Source organism: Mesoplodon mirus (assembly GCF_964341445.2).
Source record: "Mesoplodon mirus genome assembly, chromosome: 6".
In the NCBI taxonomy this organism is placed as follows: domain Eukaryota; kingdom Metazoa; phylum Chordata; class Mammalia; order Artiodactyla; family Ziphiidae; genus Mesoplodon; species Mesoplodon mirus.
In genome coordinates this window covers 33,935,640-33,952,027 of record NC_138982.1, presented here as the reverse complement: position 1 = coordinate 33,952,027, position 16,388 = coordinate 33,935,640, and the positions used below count along the sequence as shown (strand labels likewise).

The 16,388-nt window shown below is 41.7% G+C and overlaps 1 protein-coding gene across 1 annotated transcript in view; it reads left to right on the top strand.

Annotated features, from left to right (window-relative positions):
- The window catches only part of OSBPL11 (oxysterol binding protein like 11), a 101,951-nt gene extending 85,911 nt beyond the window's left edge, over positions 1 to 16,040 (top strand). The window contains exons 12-13 of the mRNA XM_082625802.1: positions 9,371 to 9,524; positions 14,298 to 16,040. Coding sequence (XP_082481928.1) covers positions 9,371 to 9,524; positions 14,298 to 14,363 — 220 coding nt within the window. The 3' untranslated portion in view covers positions 14,364 to 16,040. The remainder of the gene's footprint in view (positions 1 to 9,370; positions 9,525 to 14,297) is intronic.
- Positions 16,041 to 16,388: the final 348 nt, after the last annotated feature.

Here is a 16,388-nt window from a genome sequence, read left to right as displayed (position 1 = left end):
TCCAGCTCACTTATTCGTTTTTCTGCCTCAGTTATTCTGTTTTTATCTTCTTCTAGTATATTTTTCATTTCAGTTATTGTGTTGTTCATTTCTGTTTGTTTGTTCTTTAGTTCTTCTAGATCTTTGTTAAACATTTCTTGTATTTTCTCAGTCTGTGCCTCAATTCTATTTCCGAGATTCTGGATCATCTTTACTATCATTACTTTGAATTCTTTTTCAGTTAGGTTGCCTATTTCCTCTTCATTTATTTGGTCTTGTAGGTTTTTACCTTGCTCCTTCATCTGTGACATATTTTTTTGTTGTCTCTTTATTTTGTTGTTGTTTTTGATGGGTGGGATTGTGTTCCTGTCTTACTGGTTGTTTGGCCTGAGGCTTCCAGCACTGGAGTTTGTACGCTGTTGGGTACAGCTGTGTCTTGGTGTCGAGATGAGGACCTCTGTGGGACCTCACTCCGGTCCGTATTCCTTGGGGTCTTTGTTATTCCAGTGGTTTGGACTCGGAGCTCCCACCACAGGAGCTCTGTCCCAACCCCCGGCTCATGAACCAAGATCCTGCAAGCCATGTGGGGTGGCAAAAAAAAAAAAAAAAAAAGAAAAGAAAAAATGGAGCAGAACAATAACAAAGAGTAAAAAATAAAATTAGATTAGAAAACTAGCAGATGTTAGAAAGAATAAAAAAATAAAAATATAGATGAAGCAATGACCTGAACGTAAAAAATAGCCACCATAGTAAAAAAAAAAAAAAAAAAAAAAAAAAGGAGAAGAAGAAGAAAATAAAGCATGAGAAGGCCTTGGCTCAGGGGGGCGGGGCTTAGGCAGGGGTGGGGTTTAGGTGGTGGGTGGGGCCTGTGCTTAGGAAAAGGCCCTGAGGGGATGGGGGTGGGGCTTAGGCGCGCCTCTGGCCTTGGAGGGCAGAGGACCAGGTCTAGGATCCCAGCAGGCTCACTGGGCCCCAGTGGGTGGGGGAAATACTAGGCGTGTTTCCCCCAATCCTCCAATCCTGGTGGCCCCCTTCTCGTTGGCATCTCTTCTTCTTCTCCCACTCCCTCCCTCCTATATCCCTGTGACCCACGCAGCCAGAGGGGACCCCGGAAGGCAGGGGACCAGACCCGGAAGCCCAACAGGCTTCCCAGGGCCGAGTGGGCAGGGGAACTCCCATGGCCCCTCCCCTAATCCCCTGGCCCCAGATGGTCCCCCACATCTGCCTCTCCTCCTCTTCCTCCCTCCTCCCTCTCTCCTACGCCCCTAGGACCCCCGCAGCCAGAGGGGGCCTTGGAGGGCAGAGGACCAGGCCAGGGAGCCCAGCAGGCTTCCCAGGGCCCGAGTGGGTGGGGGAAACACCCTCTGTGCGTCCCCTGATCCTCCGGGCTTGGAGGGCCCCTCCCACCCACCTCTCCTCTTCTCCCCCACCTCTCTCCTGCGCCCCTAGGACCAACACGGCCCGGAAGGGGCCTGGGAGGGCCGAGGACTGTGCCTGGGAGCCCTGCAGGCTTCCCAGGGCCTGATGGGGCAGCAGAGATGCTAGGCATGCTCCCCTCCGATCCTCGGAGCCCCCGAGGGTCCTTCCAGGAGTGGGAACCCCTCCCCAATCCCAGCCACCCCTCAGGTGCCTGGTGCTGTCCAGCCTCCACTTTTCCTCCCCCCTTACTCCCCACCTCATCCTACCTGGTCACTTGGGTTCCTCCCGTGTCCTTGGGTGTCGAGGTCGCCCACCAGCATCTGGCAGGCACCCTAGTTGTGGGGAGATGCGAATTCCATATCCTCCCCTGCCACCATCTTTGACTCTGCCCTGACTTAGTGGTTTCTTAGTAGCATGTTATTTAATCTCCATGTAACCTTTTTTTTTTTCTCATTTCTCTTTCTGTGGTTGATTTCTAGTTTCATGATGTTGTGGTGAGAAAAGATGCTTGAAATTATTTATTTATTTGCTTGTAAATTTATTTATTTATTTATTTTTTGACTGCATTGGGTCTTCGTTGCTGCACGTGGGCTTTCTCCATTTACGGTGAGTGGGGGCTACTCTTTGTTGCAGTGTGCAGGCTTCTCTTGTTGCAGAGCACAGGCTCTAGGTGCATGGGCTTCAGTAGTTCTGGCCCATGGGCTCAGTAGTTGTGGCTCATGGGTTCTAGAATGCAGGCTCAGTAGTTGTGGCACACAGGCTTAGTTGCTCTGTGGCATGTAGGATCTTCCCGGACCAGGGCTCGAACCCGTGTCCTCTGCATTCGTAGGCAGATTCTTAACCACTGTGCCACCAGGGAAGTCCTTCAAATAATTTCTTTTCTCAAATTTGTTGAGGTTTGTTTTGTTTCCTAGTATGTGGTCAATCCTAGAGAATGTTCCATGTGCACTTGAAAAGAATGTGTATTCTGTTTTTTTTGGATGAAAATATCAATTAAGTCTTAAGTCTAACTGTTCTATTGTATCATTTAGGATCTCTGTTGCGTTATTGATTTTCTGTCTGGAAGATCTGTCCACTGATGTGAGTGAGGTGTTAAAGTCTCCTACTATTATTGTATTCCCGTCAGTTTCTACCTTTATTTCTGTTAATATTTGTTTTTTGTATTTAGGTGCTCCTATATCACGTGCATATATGTTAACAAGTTTAATATCCTCTTCTTGTATTGATCATTTTACCATTATATAGAGTCCTTCTTTTTGTTTTTTTATGGCCTTTGTTTTAAAGTCTTTTTTTAAAAAAATAAATTTACTTATTTATTTATTTATTTTTGGTTGCATTGGGTCTTTGTTGCTGTGTGTGGGTTTTCTCTAGTTGTGGTGAGCGGGGGCTACTCTTCATTTTGGTGCACAGGCTTCTCATTGTGGTGGCTCCTCTTGCTGTGGAGCATGGGCTCTAGGCACATGGGCTTCAATAGTTGTGGCCCATGGGCTCAGTAGTTGTGGCTCGCAGGCTGTAGAGCGTAGGCTCAGTAGTTGTGGTTCACAGGCTTAGTTGCTCCGTGGCATGTGGGATCTTCCTGGACCAGGGCTGGATCCTATGTCCCCTGCATTGGCAGGCGGATTCTTAACCACTGCGCCACCAGGGAAGTCTGAGTCTTTTTTGTCTGAGTATTGCTCTCCCCGCTTTCTTGTCATTTCCATTTGCATGAATTATTTTTGCCATCCCCTCACTTTCAATCTATGTGTGTCCTTTGCCCTAAAGGGGGTCTCTTGTAGACAGCATATTATAGGCTCTTGTTTTTTTATCCAATCTGCCACTCTGTCTTTTTTTTTTCCCACTCTGTCCTTTTTTTTTTTTTTTTTCCTGCACTGTGCAGCCTGTGGGATATTAGTTCCCTAACCAGGGATTGAACCCGCACACCCTGCAGTGAGAGCGCGGAGTCGTAACCACTGGATCAACAGCAAAGTCCCCATTGTGTCTTTTGATTGGAGCATTTAGTCCATTAACATTCAAGATAATTATTAATAGATATGTATTTATTGCCATTTTGAACCTTGTGTTCCAGTTGATGTTGTATTTCTTCTTTGTTCCTTTTTCCTTTTGTGGTTTGGTGGTTTTCTTTTGTATTATGCTTGTGTTCTCTTCTTTTTGGCTTTTGTGAATATATTGTATGTTTTTGATTTGTGGTTACCCTGGTTTTAAAGTATGTTAGCCCATTACTATATCTACTTGCTTTAGACTGGTAGTCATATAGGCTCAAACACAGTCTTTAAAAAAAAATCTGCATTTTCTTACTCTCCTCTTCCATGTATTATGATTTTGATGTCCTCTTTTACATCTTCATGTTTATCCTTTTGCTGTTCATTGTAGTTATCATCACTTTCCAAAAAAAAAAAAAAAACCTTTTTAATCTGTGCACTGGCTTATTTAAGTGATTTACTTTTCTTGCTGCTTTTCTATTTGGAGACGATCTTTCAATAGTTCTTTTAGGATAGGTTTAGTATTACTGTATTCTCTTCATTTTTGATTGTCTAAGAAATTCTTTATCTCCTTCTGCTCTAAATGATAATCTTTCTGGGTAGAGTATCCAAGGTTGCACCTTTTTCCCTTTCAAGACTTTGAATATATTTTGCTACTGTCTTCTGGCCCACAGTGTTTCTGTAAAGAAATCAGCTGATAGCCTTATGGAGGTTCCCTTGTTAATTAACTGTTTGTTTTTCTCTTGCTGCCTTTAGAATCCTCTCTTTAACTTTTCCCATTTTAATTATAATATGTCTTGGTGTAGGTCTGATTGGGTTCATCTTGTTTGGGACCCTCTGTGCTTCCTGTACCTCGACAACTGTTTCCTTCTTTAGATTAGGGAAGTTTTCAGCCATAATTTCTTCAAGTACATTTTTGATCCCCTTTTCTCTTTCTTCTCCTTCTGGGATCCTTATTACACGTAGATTGGCATGCTTTATATTAGCCTATAGGTCTTGTATATTGCTCTCATTTTTTTTTAAATTTGTCTTTCTGTCTGCTGTTCTGATTGGGTGATTTCCATTATTCTACCCTCCAGATCACTTATTTCTTCTTCTGAGTTATCCAGTTTGCTATTTATTGCCTTTAAGCTCAGCTTTTGTCTTGGCCAATGAGTTTTCTAATTTTAATTGGTACCTCTTTAATAGTTTCGAGTTCCTTTTTACAGTCATCTGCATTTCTATCTATAGCCTTTCTTAATTCCTTCAGTATTTTCATTATCTCCTTTTTGGACTCAGAATCAGGTATACTGGAGATGTCTAGTTCATCTTTAGGGGAATTCCCTTGATCTTTTAATTGAGAGCGATTCCTCTGCTTCTTCATTTTACTTGTATTTCTCTGACTCTGTGAGTTTAGGAGAAACAGTTAATCAACTGTGGTTTTGAAGGGCTGTTTTTATGTGAGAGTGTCCTGGTGTAGCCTCTGTGAGTCTAATATTTTTGGGATAAGGGCTGTCTTTAGTATGTATGACTGCCACATCTTTCCTCAGTGTGTGTTGGCTGTTTCCCATTGATAGGGTGTGTGATTGTTGTGGTGACTAGAGCCTGCAATGGACGTTGAGCAGGGTCTCCTCTTTGTCACAGCCCTGTTAGGGGCAGGGCCTGCTCCCCAGTTGTTGGAGTAGACACCCCCAGATCTGTTTCTGATCTGTGGTACGAGGTAGGAAGGACTGGAGTGCTTCCTCTGGGAGAGGAGCCACTGAGTATTCCTCCGTTGGAGCTGTCCACTAGGAAGTGAGCTCTGTGGTGTTGCCTGTCACCCATTGTGCAGGCTCACAAAGTACACTGTTTTTGGCACTGCCCTCAAGCCTTGCCTCAACCATGGGAATTCAGGCAGTCGGCCAGGTGTCCCTCAGGCTCTGTGCTCACAAAGCCAGTAGCACAGATCCATTGGTGCAGAACTGCTGAAGTCAGGCACCAGCACTGCCATAGCCGCACACCTAGACCCACCGTGGGAGCTACTGAGTCAGCCCAGATCCCTGGCCCCACCCCTGGTGTGTACCTGCAGAGCCTGCAGCCGCTGTCACCAGACCCACCCTGGCCATGGGTGCACCAGTAATCTTCTCAGATGTCCCAAAGGCACTGAGTTTACAAAGCCACCCATAGCACGTAAATCTGCAGATCGCACAGCTGCTGGGATGCTCAGATCTCAGCCCTGCTTCTAAAGTCATGCAGTCCCTGGGGATAGGCTCGGATTTCATCCCCACCTCCGTGTGTGGTTATGTGCTCCCAGAACTCATAGAGGCAGATCCATCCTGCTGTGAGCACGCTGAGAATGAGGCTGCTATGACGGGCCCCACCCCTTCCTTTGCACGCATATGTTAACAATGGGGCTTCAGTGGCAGACCCAGGCTCCTTCCTCTGCACACCCCTGGTTGTGGCTTGGGCCTCACTCCTGCCCCTTCACACTGTCCGTGTAGCCATCCCCAATCCGCTCCCCTGGTCTGTCCTCTGAAGCCTGAGTTTCAGCACCAAGCCCCTGCACACACCAGCAGACATGCGTCTTGGGCTAGAGAGTGCGTGGAGTTGGCCAGGACCTTCTGTGCAGGTCTCTCTCTGTTCTGCATGCCACAGGCTGGCTACTGCACTCTCTCCTTCAAACCTCTGAAACTCTCTTTCCATCCCAGCTGGTCTCCCTGCCAGTGAAGAAGTTGCCCAGGGTGAGGGAACATTTCCTCTTTCACAACTCCCTCCCCGGGGCACAGGTCTTGTCCTGATTCCTTTTTTTATTATTATTTTTTTTATACAGCAGGTTCTTATTAGTCATCAATTTTATACACATCAGTGTATACATGTCAATCCCAACTACTTAGTGATCTTTTTTGCAGCTTTGGTTGTATGAGATCTCTGCCAGCATTCAGCAGGTATTTTGTGAGAATTGTTCCACATATAGGTGTATTTTTGATGTCTTTGTCGGGGGAGGTGACCTCCATGTCCTTCTATTCTGCCATCTTGATCTGACTTCTACCTTTTGAACTTTTTGATATGCGTTTTCTGATTTCCCTTGTGGGTTTTTCTTTCTCTCTTTTTTTTTTTGGACTTGAACTTATTTAGTAATGTGTTGTTTAATTTCCAAATATTTGGAGCTTTTCCTGATATCTTCTCAGTATTCATTTCGAATTTAATTTCATTTTGGTCAAAGAATGTGCTTTGTGTGGTTTTAGTCCTTTAAATTTATTGAGATTTGTTTTATAGCACTGAATGCATTCTATCTTGGTAAATGTTTTGTGTGCACTTGACAGGAATGTGTATTCTGTTGATGTTAGGTGAGAGTATTCTGTAAATATCAATTAGATCAAGTGGATTAATAGTATTTTTCTAGTCCTCTGTATCTTTTACTGATTTTCTGTGCACTCTATCAGTTGAGAAGAGGTATTGAGATCAGTTACTGAAATTACCAATTTTAATGGAATATTTCTCTTTATAGTTCAATAAGTTTTTGTGTCATGTTATTTGGACCTCTGTTATTTGGGCCATACACATTTAAGATTATATGTCCTTTTCTCAGGAATGGTAACACAGTTGTTGGAAACATCCTCAAGCTTCCTGGCAAATAGGAACCATACTCTGTTTCTCCAGAATGCTGACCCTGAAAAGATTTCACGTCCTCTTGCTGCATTGCCCCCAACCCTTGGCCATTATGAGATGATCCTCCATCCGTGGTCATAGTTCTTGCTTTGAATTCTACTTTAATATTAAAATTGCCACTTAAAAATATTATTGAGATATATTTTACATATCATAAAATTCACCTGCTTTAAGTGCACAATTCAGTGATTTTCGGTAGCTTTCCTTAGTGATACAGTTTTTACCATTAACTAGTTTTAGAATCCTTTGATCCTCCCATAAGATCCTTCATGCCCATTGATAGTTAATCCCTGTTTCTGCCCCCAGTTCCAGGGAACCTACTTTCTGTCTCTATAATTTTACTTTGGCCATTTCAGATAAATGGAATCATACAGTATGTGATCTCTTATGCCTAGCTTTTTTCACTTAACACGTTTTTGAGGTTCATTCATGGTACAACATGTATCAATATTTCATTCCTTTTTATTACTGAATAGTACTCCATTATGTGATACTACATTTTGTCTATCCCTTCACCAACTGATGGACATTTCCAGTATTGGACTATGATGATTAATACCACAGTGAACATTCTTGTGCAGATCTTTGTGTGGACATGTTTTCACTTCTCTTGGGTAAATACCTACGAGTGGAATTCCTGGTTTGTGTGGTAGTTTTATGTCTAACTTTTCAAGAAACTGCCAAACTATTTTCAAAAATGGCTGCACCATTTTACATTCCTGCCAGAAACATATGAAGGCTCCAGTTCTCCTCATCTTCATCACCATTTGTTATTGCCTGTCTTATTTAGTATGCCCATTCTAGCTGGTGTGAAATAGTATCTCATTGTGATTTTAATTTGCATTTCCCTAATGGCTAATGATGTTGAGCATGTTTTTATGTTCTAATTAGCCATTTGTATATCTTCTTTGTTGAAATGTTTGCTTATAAATTTCACCCATTTTTTAAATTGAATTGTTTGTTGTCTTATTGTGTTATAGGAGTTCTTTGTAAATTCTGGACACAGATCCTTTATTGGGTATGTGTTTTGTAAATATTGTCTCCTGGTCTCTCACTCATCTTTTCATTTTCTTAATGGTGTTTATTTCAGTAATCAGTTTTTATTTGATGAGGTGAGATTATCAGTGTTTTTTTTGTCTTCTTCTAAGTTTTATTGTGAGGTGAGAGCCTAAAGTCACCTTTTTGCACGTGGATATCCAGCTGTCCCAGCACCATTTGTTGAACAGACTATACTTTCCCCAAAGAATTGTCTTGGCAGATTTCTTTGGCTTGGAGTTTGTTGAGCTCCCCCTGCCCTGCCCTGCCCCCATGCTGTGCCTACAAACTCTCTTAACTCATCAGTTGGAGCACTCATAGGACCCCCTCATTTGTTTGCCTGCTCTCGGGAGTCACTGTCCTGTGCTGCCTTTTGTTCGACATCTGAAAACCATTGTTTCATTATATTTTGTCTGGTTCTATAGTTGATTAAAAGAAGGAGGGTAAATCTGGTGCCCATTATTTAATCACGTTCAGAAGCAGAAGTGGTCTCTTCTATTTCAGCTTTTTAAAAATTTATTTCTTGGGGTTCCCTGGTGGCGCAGTGGTTGGGAATCTGCCTGCCAATGCAGGGGACACGGGTTCGAGCCCTGGTCTGGGAAGATCCCACATGCCACGGAGCCGCTAAGCCCATGAGCCACAGCTACTGAACCTGTGCGTCTGGAGCCTGTGCTCCGCAACAGGAGAGGCCGGGACAGTGAGAGGCCTGCGCACCGCGATGAAGAGTGGCCCCCGCTCGCCGCAACTGGAGAAAGCCCTCGCACAGAAACGAAGACCCAACACAGCCAAAAATAAATAAATTAATTTATTATTTTTTTAAATTTATTTCTCCTTTTGCTTATTGTCTCCTAAGGTTCTTAAAAATAAAAATCTTGGTTATATAACTTAGGAAAATATAAATTATTTTTAATTTAAAAAGAAGCAGAGGGGCTTCCCTGGTGGCACAGTGGTTGAGAGTCCGCCTGCCAATGCAGGGGACACGGGTTCGTGCCCCGGTCCGGGAGGATCCCACGTGCCGCGGAGTGGCTGGGCCCGTGAGCCATGGCCGCTGGGCCTGCGCATCCGGAGCCTGTGCTCCGCAACGGGAGAGGCCGCAGCGGTGAGAGGCCCGCGTACTGCAAAAAAAAAAAAAAAAAAAGAAGCAGAAGCAGCAGCATCTTGGACATTAACATCAGCAACATAGTGTCAGCATTCTTGTAACTCATAGGCATGAAATTATAGATCTGATTCAGGAAATGTAATTTATTAAAATTACTGTTAATTTTGAGGGTATCAATTCTATTTAATTATCTTTTTTGAAGAATGTAAAATGTGTGGTTTTCGGATTTCAGGCGATTGTGGAGAAATGTGACAGACTCTCTGAGGGAATCTGAAATTGATAAGGCCACAGAGCATAAACGTACCCTGGAAGAACGCCAGAGGACTGAAGAAAGGCATCGTACTGAAACAGGCACACCTTGGAAAACCAAATATTTTATTAAAGAGGTATATGTCCTACATGTCTTCAGACTAAAACTCATTATCTACTTAGTGAGAACTTTAGCTTAGTAGGCTTTCCTGAATTATCACTTATATATCTTTATTTCTAAAAATAGTCCAGCTTAACCATGAGCTTTTTCATGAGCTTTTCACAGTTTGTCAAAGTAGAATAGTTTACCAGCAGTTCAAATGAAATAGATTTGGGGATTTAAATTGGCCACAAAATACCGACATTAATCTTTAATCTCAATAACAGAATATGCAATTGACAATTTGTTGCCTTTTGTACCACAGTGAAACTCTTTGTTCACTTCCAGAGACCACATTTTAAGGATGCATGAAAAACTTAAATGGCTACACAGAGGATAGTGAGAAGTGACTAGAATCTTTGCAATGTTTAAGGAAAAAAGAGTGATGTGGGGGGTGCTTAGGCTGGAAAACAGAAAATTGGAGCCATTCATTATAACTTTCTTCAAATATAGGTTAGGCTTATCACGTAGAAGTTTCTTATCAGCTCCAATAGCAGACTTGAGCTAGGCCCAGACTACCAGGAAGCATTTTGAGCTTAACATAAGAAGGAATGTATAACAATAAAAAATATCCAATAATCGGGCTTCCCTGGTGGCGCAGTGGTTGAGAGTCCACCTGCCGATGCAGGGGACACGGGTTCGTGCCCCGGTCTGGGAAGATCCCACATGCCGCGGAGCGGCTGGGCCCGTGAGCCATGGCCACTGAGCCTGCGCGTCCAGAGCCTGTGCTCCGCAACGGGAGAGGCCACAACAGTGAGAGGCCCGCGTACTGCAAATAAATAAATAAATAGATCCAATAATGACAAGTGTGCATTTTATAGTAATGTGTTCCCCATTGCTAGACTCATGTAAGAGACCATGGCTTATGTAGAAGTGTTTAATTCACTAGTTTTGCAGGTAAGACAAAATGATTCCTAAAGTCTTTTCTAAATTTAAAGTTTTGTTTTATTTTGTTTATTAATTTCTGGTAGAACTCCGAGTAAGGTGAGTAATGGACCAGAGCTGATGCCAAGAAAAGTTTTCTTGTCCATAGCCAAGTCTAAGGAAACTCATTGAATTTTAATATTGGTCTGTCAGGAAAGAATCTGGAAAAACAGTTTGTGAATTTTGCATAGTTATTACCCTTAAAAGCCCACAGTTTGTTGTAGTAGTTTCATTGCTTTAATTTTTCTCATCTTTGGGTATGAAATATAAATGCCAACTGTTTTCTTCCTTCCTTCCTTCCTTCCTTCCTTCCCTCCTTCCCTCCCTCCCTCCCTCCCTTCCTCCTTTCTTTCTTTCTTTTTGGCTGCATTGGGTCTTCGTTGCTGCATGCGAGCTTTCTCTAGTTGTAGTGAGCGGGGGCTACTCTTTGTTGTGGTGCATGGGCTTCTCATTATGATGGCTTCCCTTGTTGTGGAGCATGGGCTCTAGGCGCACGGGCTTCAGTAGTTGTGGCACATGGGCTCAGTAGTTGTGGCTCACGGGCTCTGGAGCACAGACTCAGTAGTTGTGGCGCACGGGCTTAGTTGCTCTGTGGCATGTGGGATCTTCCCGGACCACGGCTTAAACCTGTGTTGCCTGCATTGGCAGGCGGATTCTTAACCACTGCACCACCAGGGAAGTCCCCCAAATGTTTACATGGATAGAAATTCAAAGAAAAGTACTTTACACCTCTTCATTTTTATATGAAAAGATAAACCTTTGTAACTACTATGCAAAATTATAGTCTGGTAACCTTAGATTTTTTTCATTTCAAGCTCACTAAGATAGCATACCAGAAGCAGATTCTAAAGAGGAGAATTTTTCTAAGGGAAGGCTTCTATAAATCATTAAAAATGAACTCTAGGGGCTGAGAGCAAGAAGCTGTAATGGGTAAAAGATGCAACCGATTTTAAAAGACTTTAAAAGATAGGCCTCCTGGTTCTTGCGACTAACATGACATGTAAACATGCTACTTCTCATGTATTCCTTATTTGACAGATATTATTAAGAACCTACCACTTAATCCCTTTATTATACTTTGTGATGTTGGATAGACAGATGTAGAAAGTGATAGCAAGATATGGCAGTTGTCTAATAAAGTCGTGAATTTCTTTCTGCCTAGATAGTCTTCACTAACTGCCTGATGAAACAGTAGATTGGAGATGCTGGCTCAGGTTTGGGCCTCTTTAGTTGGTAAGATGTAAGATGGCTTTCTAAATGGTGTGCCATGACACAGTGGTACAACAATAGATGGGTTAGATTTGTGTCATATACTGATTGCCTAAGCCCATGGGGCCATCGCGTCACATCCTGTGTGTGACAGGACCGTGGACTGTGCTGTAAGAAGCACTGCAGAGTAGAAGTGAGGCTGACGAGGATGGTAGTTAGCTGACACTGGTACCACCAAGTTCATAACAACTTTGGCGCTATTGCCATCAGGTATGGCTCTTTGCTAAGAAGAATCATATGTTATTGAAAAGTCCATTTTGTCTCCCCTGTGGTCCTAAACACAGTGCTGGGCACTTCGTAGATGTTTCCTACATATTGTTATGAGTGACAAGAGCTTTTCCTTTTGTTTGGTACTTTGATTATTGCTGTCAGACCAACAGCAGTTTGGAGTTGGCTTTAGTTAGATGGAGGAGTAGAGTCACTTGATACAAAGAGAGGAGGTAGAGCAGCCTGAGGAAGTATAGATGAACTTAAAGTGTCTCTAGTGTCACTTGATACGACCTACCTTCTTGTCCTGACCATTTCTCATTGACATGTCATTTATTAGATCTTCCATTTCCTCCCTTGTGCGATTAGACACATCCATCAGGATCTGTCGGTCATATCCTCTTGAGCGGATGTGTATAAATGCAAGCAGGAAGGCTTTTGCAGAATAGTGGACCACATTGGAGTCAGATGTGCTAAGCCTGAACCTCAGTCATACCTTGGATAGTTTATCTACGACGTCTAACTTCAGTTTCCTCATCTGTAAAATGTAGGTAATTATATAGAAGGTGCACTGCAAAGAACTCTGCCCCTTCCTGGGTGAAGTTGGACAACTCATTTCACTTCTCGGAGCCTCAGTTTCTTCATCTGTGAAGTGAGATGGTCAGGTGGCACGTCTTAACTTCTAAACCTAGCATTCTGTAATGTGGTTAGGAGACATCTTCTGTGTTTTTGTGTTTTGTGATAATTATCAACCAGGTGATTTAATTTAAACAACATAATGGTTTCTGTTGTTAAAGAGAAATTATCCTGACGCTTATTAAAAATGAAAAGGAAGACATTTTCAAGAATATTGCAGTAGAGGAAAAAGATTGAATTCAACTCTGAATGTGTTGATAAGTGGGAATTTATAGCCAGGGGGTAGGATAAGGGAGTGGATGGAAGATTACTAAGAGGAACTTGGTCAGATGTCAAGAATGGTGGGTCGGGGGAGGCACCTGATTAGATCAAAAGTGTGAGGAGAAGAGTTTCATTGGATATCAAAGATGAGAGAATTCTTGATAAGCTAGTTCATCAGGATTTTTTTTTGCTAAAACTGAGTTTAGCAGGCCTAGGATGAGGCTTAGTCAAGAAGAGAGATAGAGGAGTCTAACTTTTAAAGTTTGTTCAAGGAGAGAGTCCTCGTCACTATGACCCACATAATTGCTGGGAGTAAGCCATTTTTGGAGTAAGGTAGGGTAAATATATATTTTTAAATATTTTTTTGAAGATTTCTTTTTTTTTTTTTTTTTTTTTTCCCGCGGGCCTCTCACTGTTGTGGCCTCTCCCGTTGCGGAGCACAGGCTCCGGACGCGCAGGCTCAGTGGCCATGGCTCACGGGCCCAGCCGCTCCGTGGCATGTAGGATCCTCCCGGACCGGGGCATAAACCTGTGTCCCCTGCATCGGCAGGTGGACTCTCAACCACTTGCGCCACCAGGGAAGCCCGAAGATTTCTTTTTTGATGTGGACCATTTTTAAAGTCTTTATTGAATTTGTTACAATATTGCTTCTGTTTTATGTTTTGATTTTTTGACCAATCCCTGACCAGGGATTGAACCCACACCCCCTACATTGGAAGGTGAAGTCTTAACCACTGGACCGCTAGGGAAGTCCCTAAAAAAAATTTTTAATGCAAATAAATTGAGGGAGATATAGGGGTTACGGACAGAGGTTCAAATCTGACTTACTTCACTTAGTCGCATAAACACCGAACTACAGTCTTAGCTACTGTGACCTCAGCTCTGCCAAGCTCTCACCCCAGTATGCTGCTTCATGCATTTGCTGCAGCACTTTTTTCCTCACTTGGTCTTCTCCTGTCTTTCGTTCACTCTTTGACTAACTTTGTCTCCTTTTGGTATCCTTCTATTCACAGGAACCAGGGAAAACTAACAGGGTAGAGTCAGGAAAGAACTAGGAAACAATACTCAGATCCTAGAGATGCCAGTTGAGATGTAGAGAACAGCTCGTACCTTGGTGACCATTTCCTGTGCTCCACCTGCTGCCTATCACTCCATCAGTGGGGCTCAATCTGCAGCATCTTGGCAAAATTGGCAGAATTGCTACAAATGACTTCTGCAAAGTAAAATATTCGTGGAGCACAAACTAGGTCTTCCCAGACCAGAACTTCTCACCTAATCCTAGCTTAACCACACATATTTTTTGGTGTCTTAAGCACCAAGGCTTTTTCTTCACAAACTCTTGTTTTTAAATGTGAGAACAGAATTCCATTTCAATGAAGGCATTGCATCTAGCTTTGGTTACTGATTCTGAAAATAATAGAGGAATGGTTCTTTATTTTTCTGCTTGTTTCAGGGAGATGGCTGGGTTTATCACAAACCCCTTTGGAAAATAATTCCAACAGTACAACCAGCAGAGTGACACACACTATCTAAGACTCGACCAAATGAACTTCTCCATTTACCCTATACTCTCTAAGAATGGAGTCATTGCACTGAGTGACCTGCTTCCTGATTGCACAGACTGAAACTAACCACAAGAATGTACCAGTTAGGGCACCATAGAACTGCAGCAAGACCAAAGGGTTGAAGAAGCACGATGGACCTCTCACCAAGCTGTTCATGTGATGTGAGCAATATCATCTGAAGCCCTTTCACCTGAATTATTAGATGATTAATCTTTTATCCAGTTCCTGCTCCAAAAGCTAAGTTTGAATCCCCTCTCTTTGCATGGGGGCAGCAGATAAACACAACAGTGAGAACTCAGTGATTTTGATTTCTTTGTAGTGAAAATTGAAGTCTCTTTCAGAGTTTGTGCTTTGCTTTCTGTCAGTAACTGAAGTATTCACTACTCTTACAACAAATCAAGAGGAGGAAGAAGATGACCCAGAAGTGGCTTCAGCCATTGTGCCTGAAATCAGTGTTAAAAAAAAGTCAACCAGGTTGTCGTAACAAGGCATTCTGTTCCTTCAAAGAGACTGTGTGCCTGTGTCTGAGGAACTTATCCATTATCCACCTCTGTTGGAACTCTCTTTTAAAAAGTATATTTATAAATTGATTAGAATTATAACCATGGAGAAGTTTTTCTTCTGAGCATTTTAATATACTTGAAAACAACACTGACTTGAAAAATTTCAGAGCATTTTTCAACCTAGTTTTATTAAATATTATACTTGAGAGACAGTTTTTTAAAATGTGGTCATGTCAATATGATGAGATTTTGGCCCTTCTCAAGAACTGAGGCATTAAAGAACAAGCAAATATTAAAAAAATAAGACTTACTGTTTTCCTTACCTTTTTTTCACTTGTAGGTTAATATCCAATATTACGTGCTATCCCTCTGGATAAGTATGCTTTATCTTACCTCTGTTCACTCAGAATTTAAAACAACTATTCATATTTGTCAGTAATTCAGAAGTTATATATGTGACTAGGTGCATGTATGGTATGTTATGTTTTTTCAAGGAAATGCAAATGCTGAAGAAACAGTATGAAATAAAAAGGTATCAGGAAAAAAAGATATCAGGAAGTTATATTCAGGTACAGTCTTTTTTTTAAATAAGTATTTTATTGAGGTTGAAGAATTGCTGGCAATTAAAAGAATAGTGCTAATTATGGCTTTCATCATTCATTCAAGTATTTATTTAGCACCTACTTATGGTGCTCAACACTTGTTACTTCAAGCTACCTTAATTTTCCAAGAGTGGTGCCTTACTCTGTTTCTTCTGATGTGGTCTTCCAATCAGTGTGTGTAACATATACCTGTTATTCATCAGCCATTGTAAGTGGCTGTATCTGTTGCATCATCATAAGAAGCTTAGGCTTTGTGCTCTGATAAATTGTGTTTTATTGAAGGGGGCTAATAGGATGAAAACAGCAAAATAATAATTTTTTTCAACAAATTGTAAATTATAAGAAGATAATTGGTTAATGTACAACCATTTTAATGATTCCCTTGTTCATTTTTGCTGTGAAATGCACTGAAAAATCTCAAAATGAGTTATAGTTCATGTGTTGGGAAGATTAAAAAATAATAAAACTAGAGAACAATGATGCCTTTGTCTGTTTTATGAATGGAGAGAAATAGAAAGTTTATATTTAGCGGAGTTATTGCCCTGTTCATTCGAGAAGGACATTGATTTTAAATCCTTACCTTCAGGAATCTCTTAGGGAAATAAGGGAGTAAATTTAATAACAGTTTTTTTAAATTAAAATGTTTTAATTTTACGACTTTTAAATAAACTGGAAATAGAGCAAGAATATAAAATGAAACTAGAGGTTTTTGTTTTGTTCTTTGAACCATTTGAATGCCCATTTATTTCTCTGAATTTTTGAACCAGTTTAAGAATTACTGAAATATGATTTTTTAAAATTCTTATTAAAAGTACATTTATGAGTAATTGAAATCTCCCCCCCTTGACAGGAGTGAAATAATACCACTTTAGGG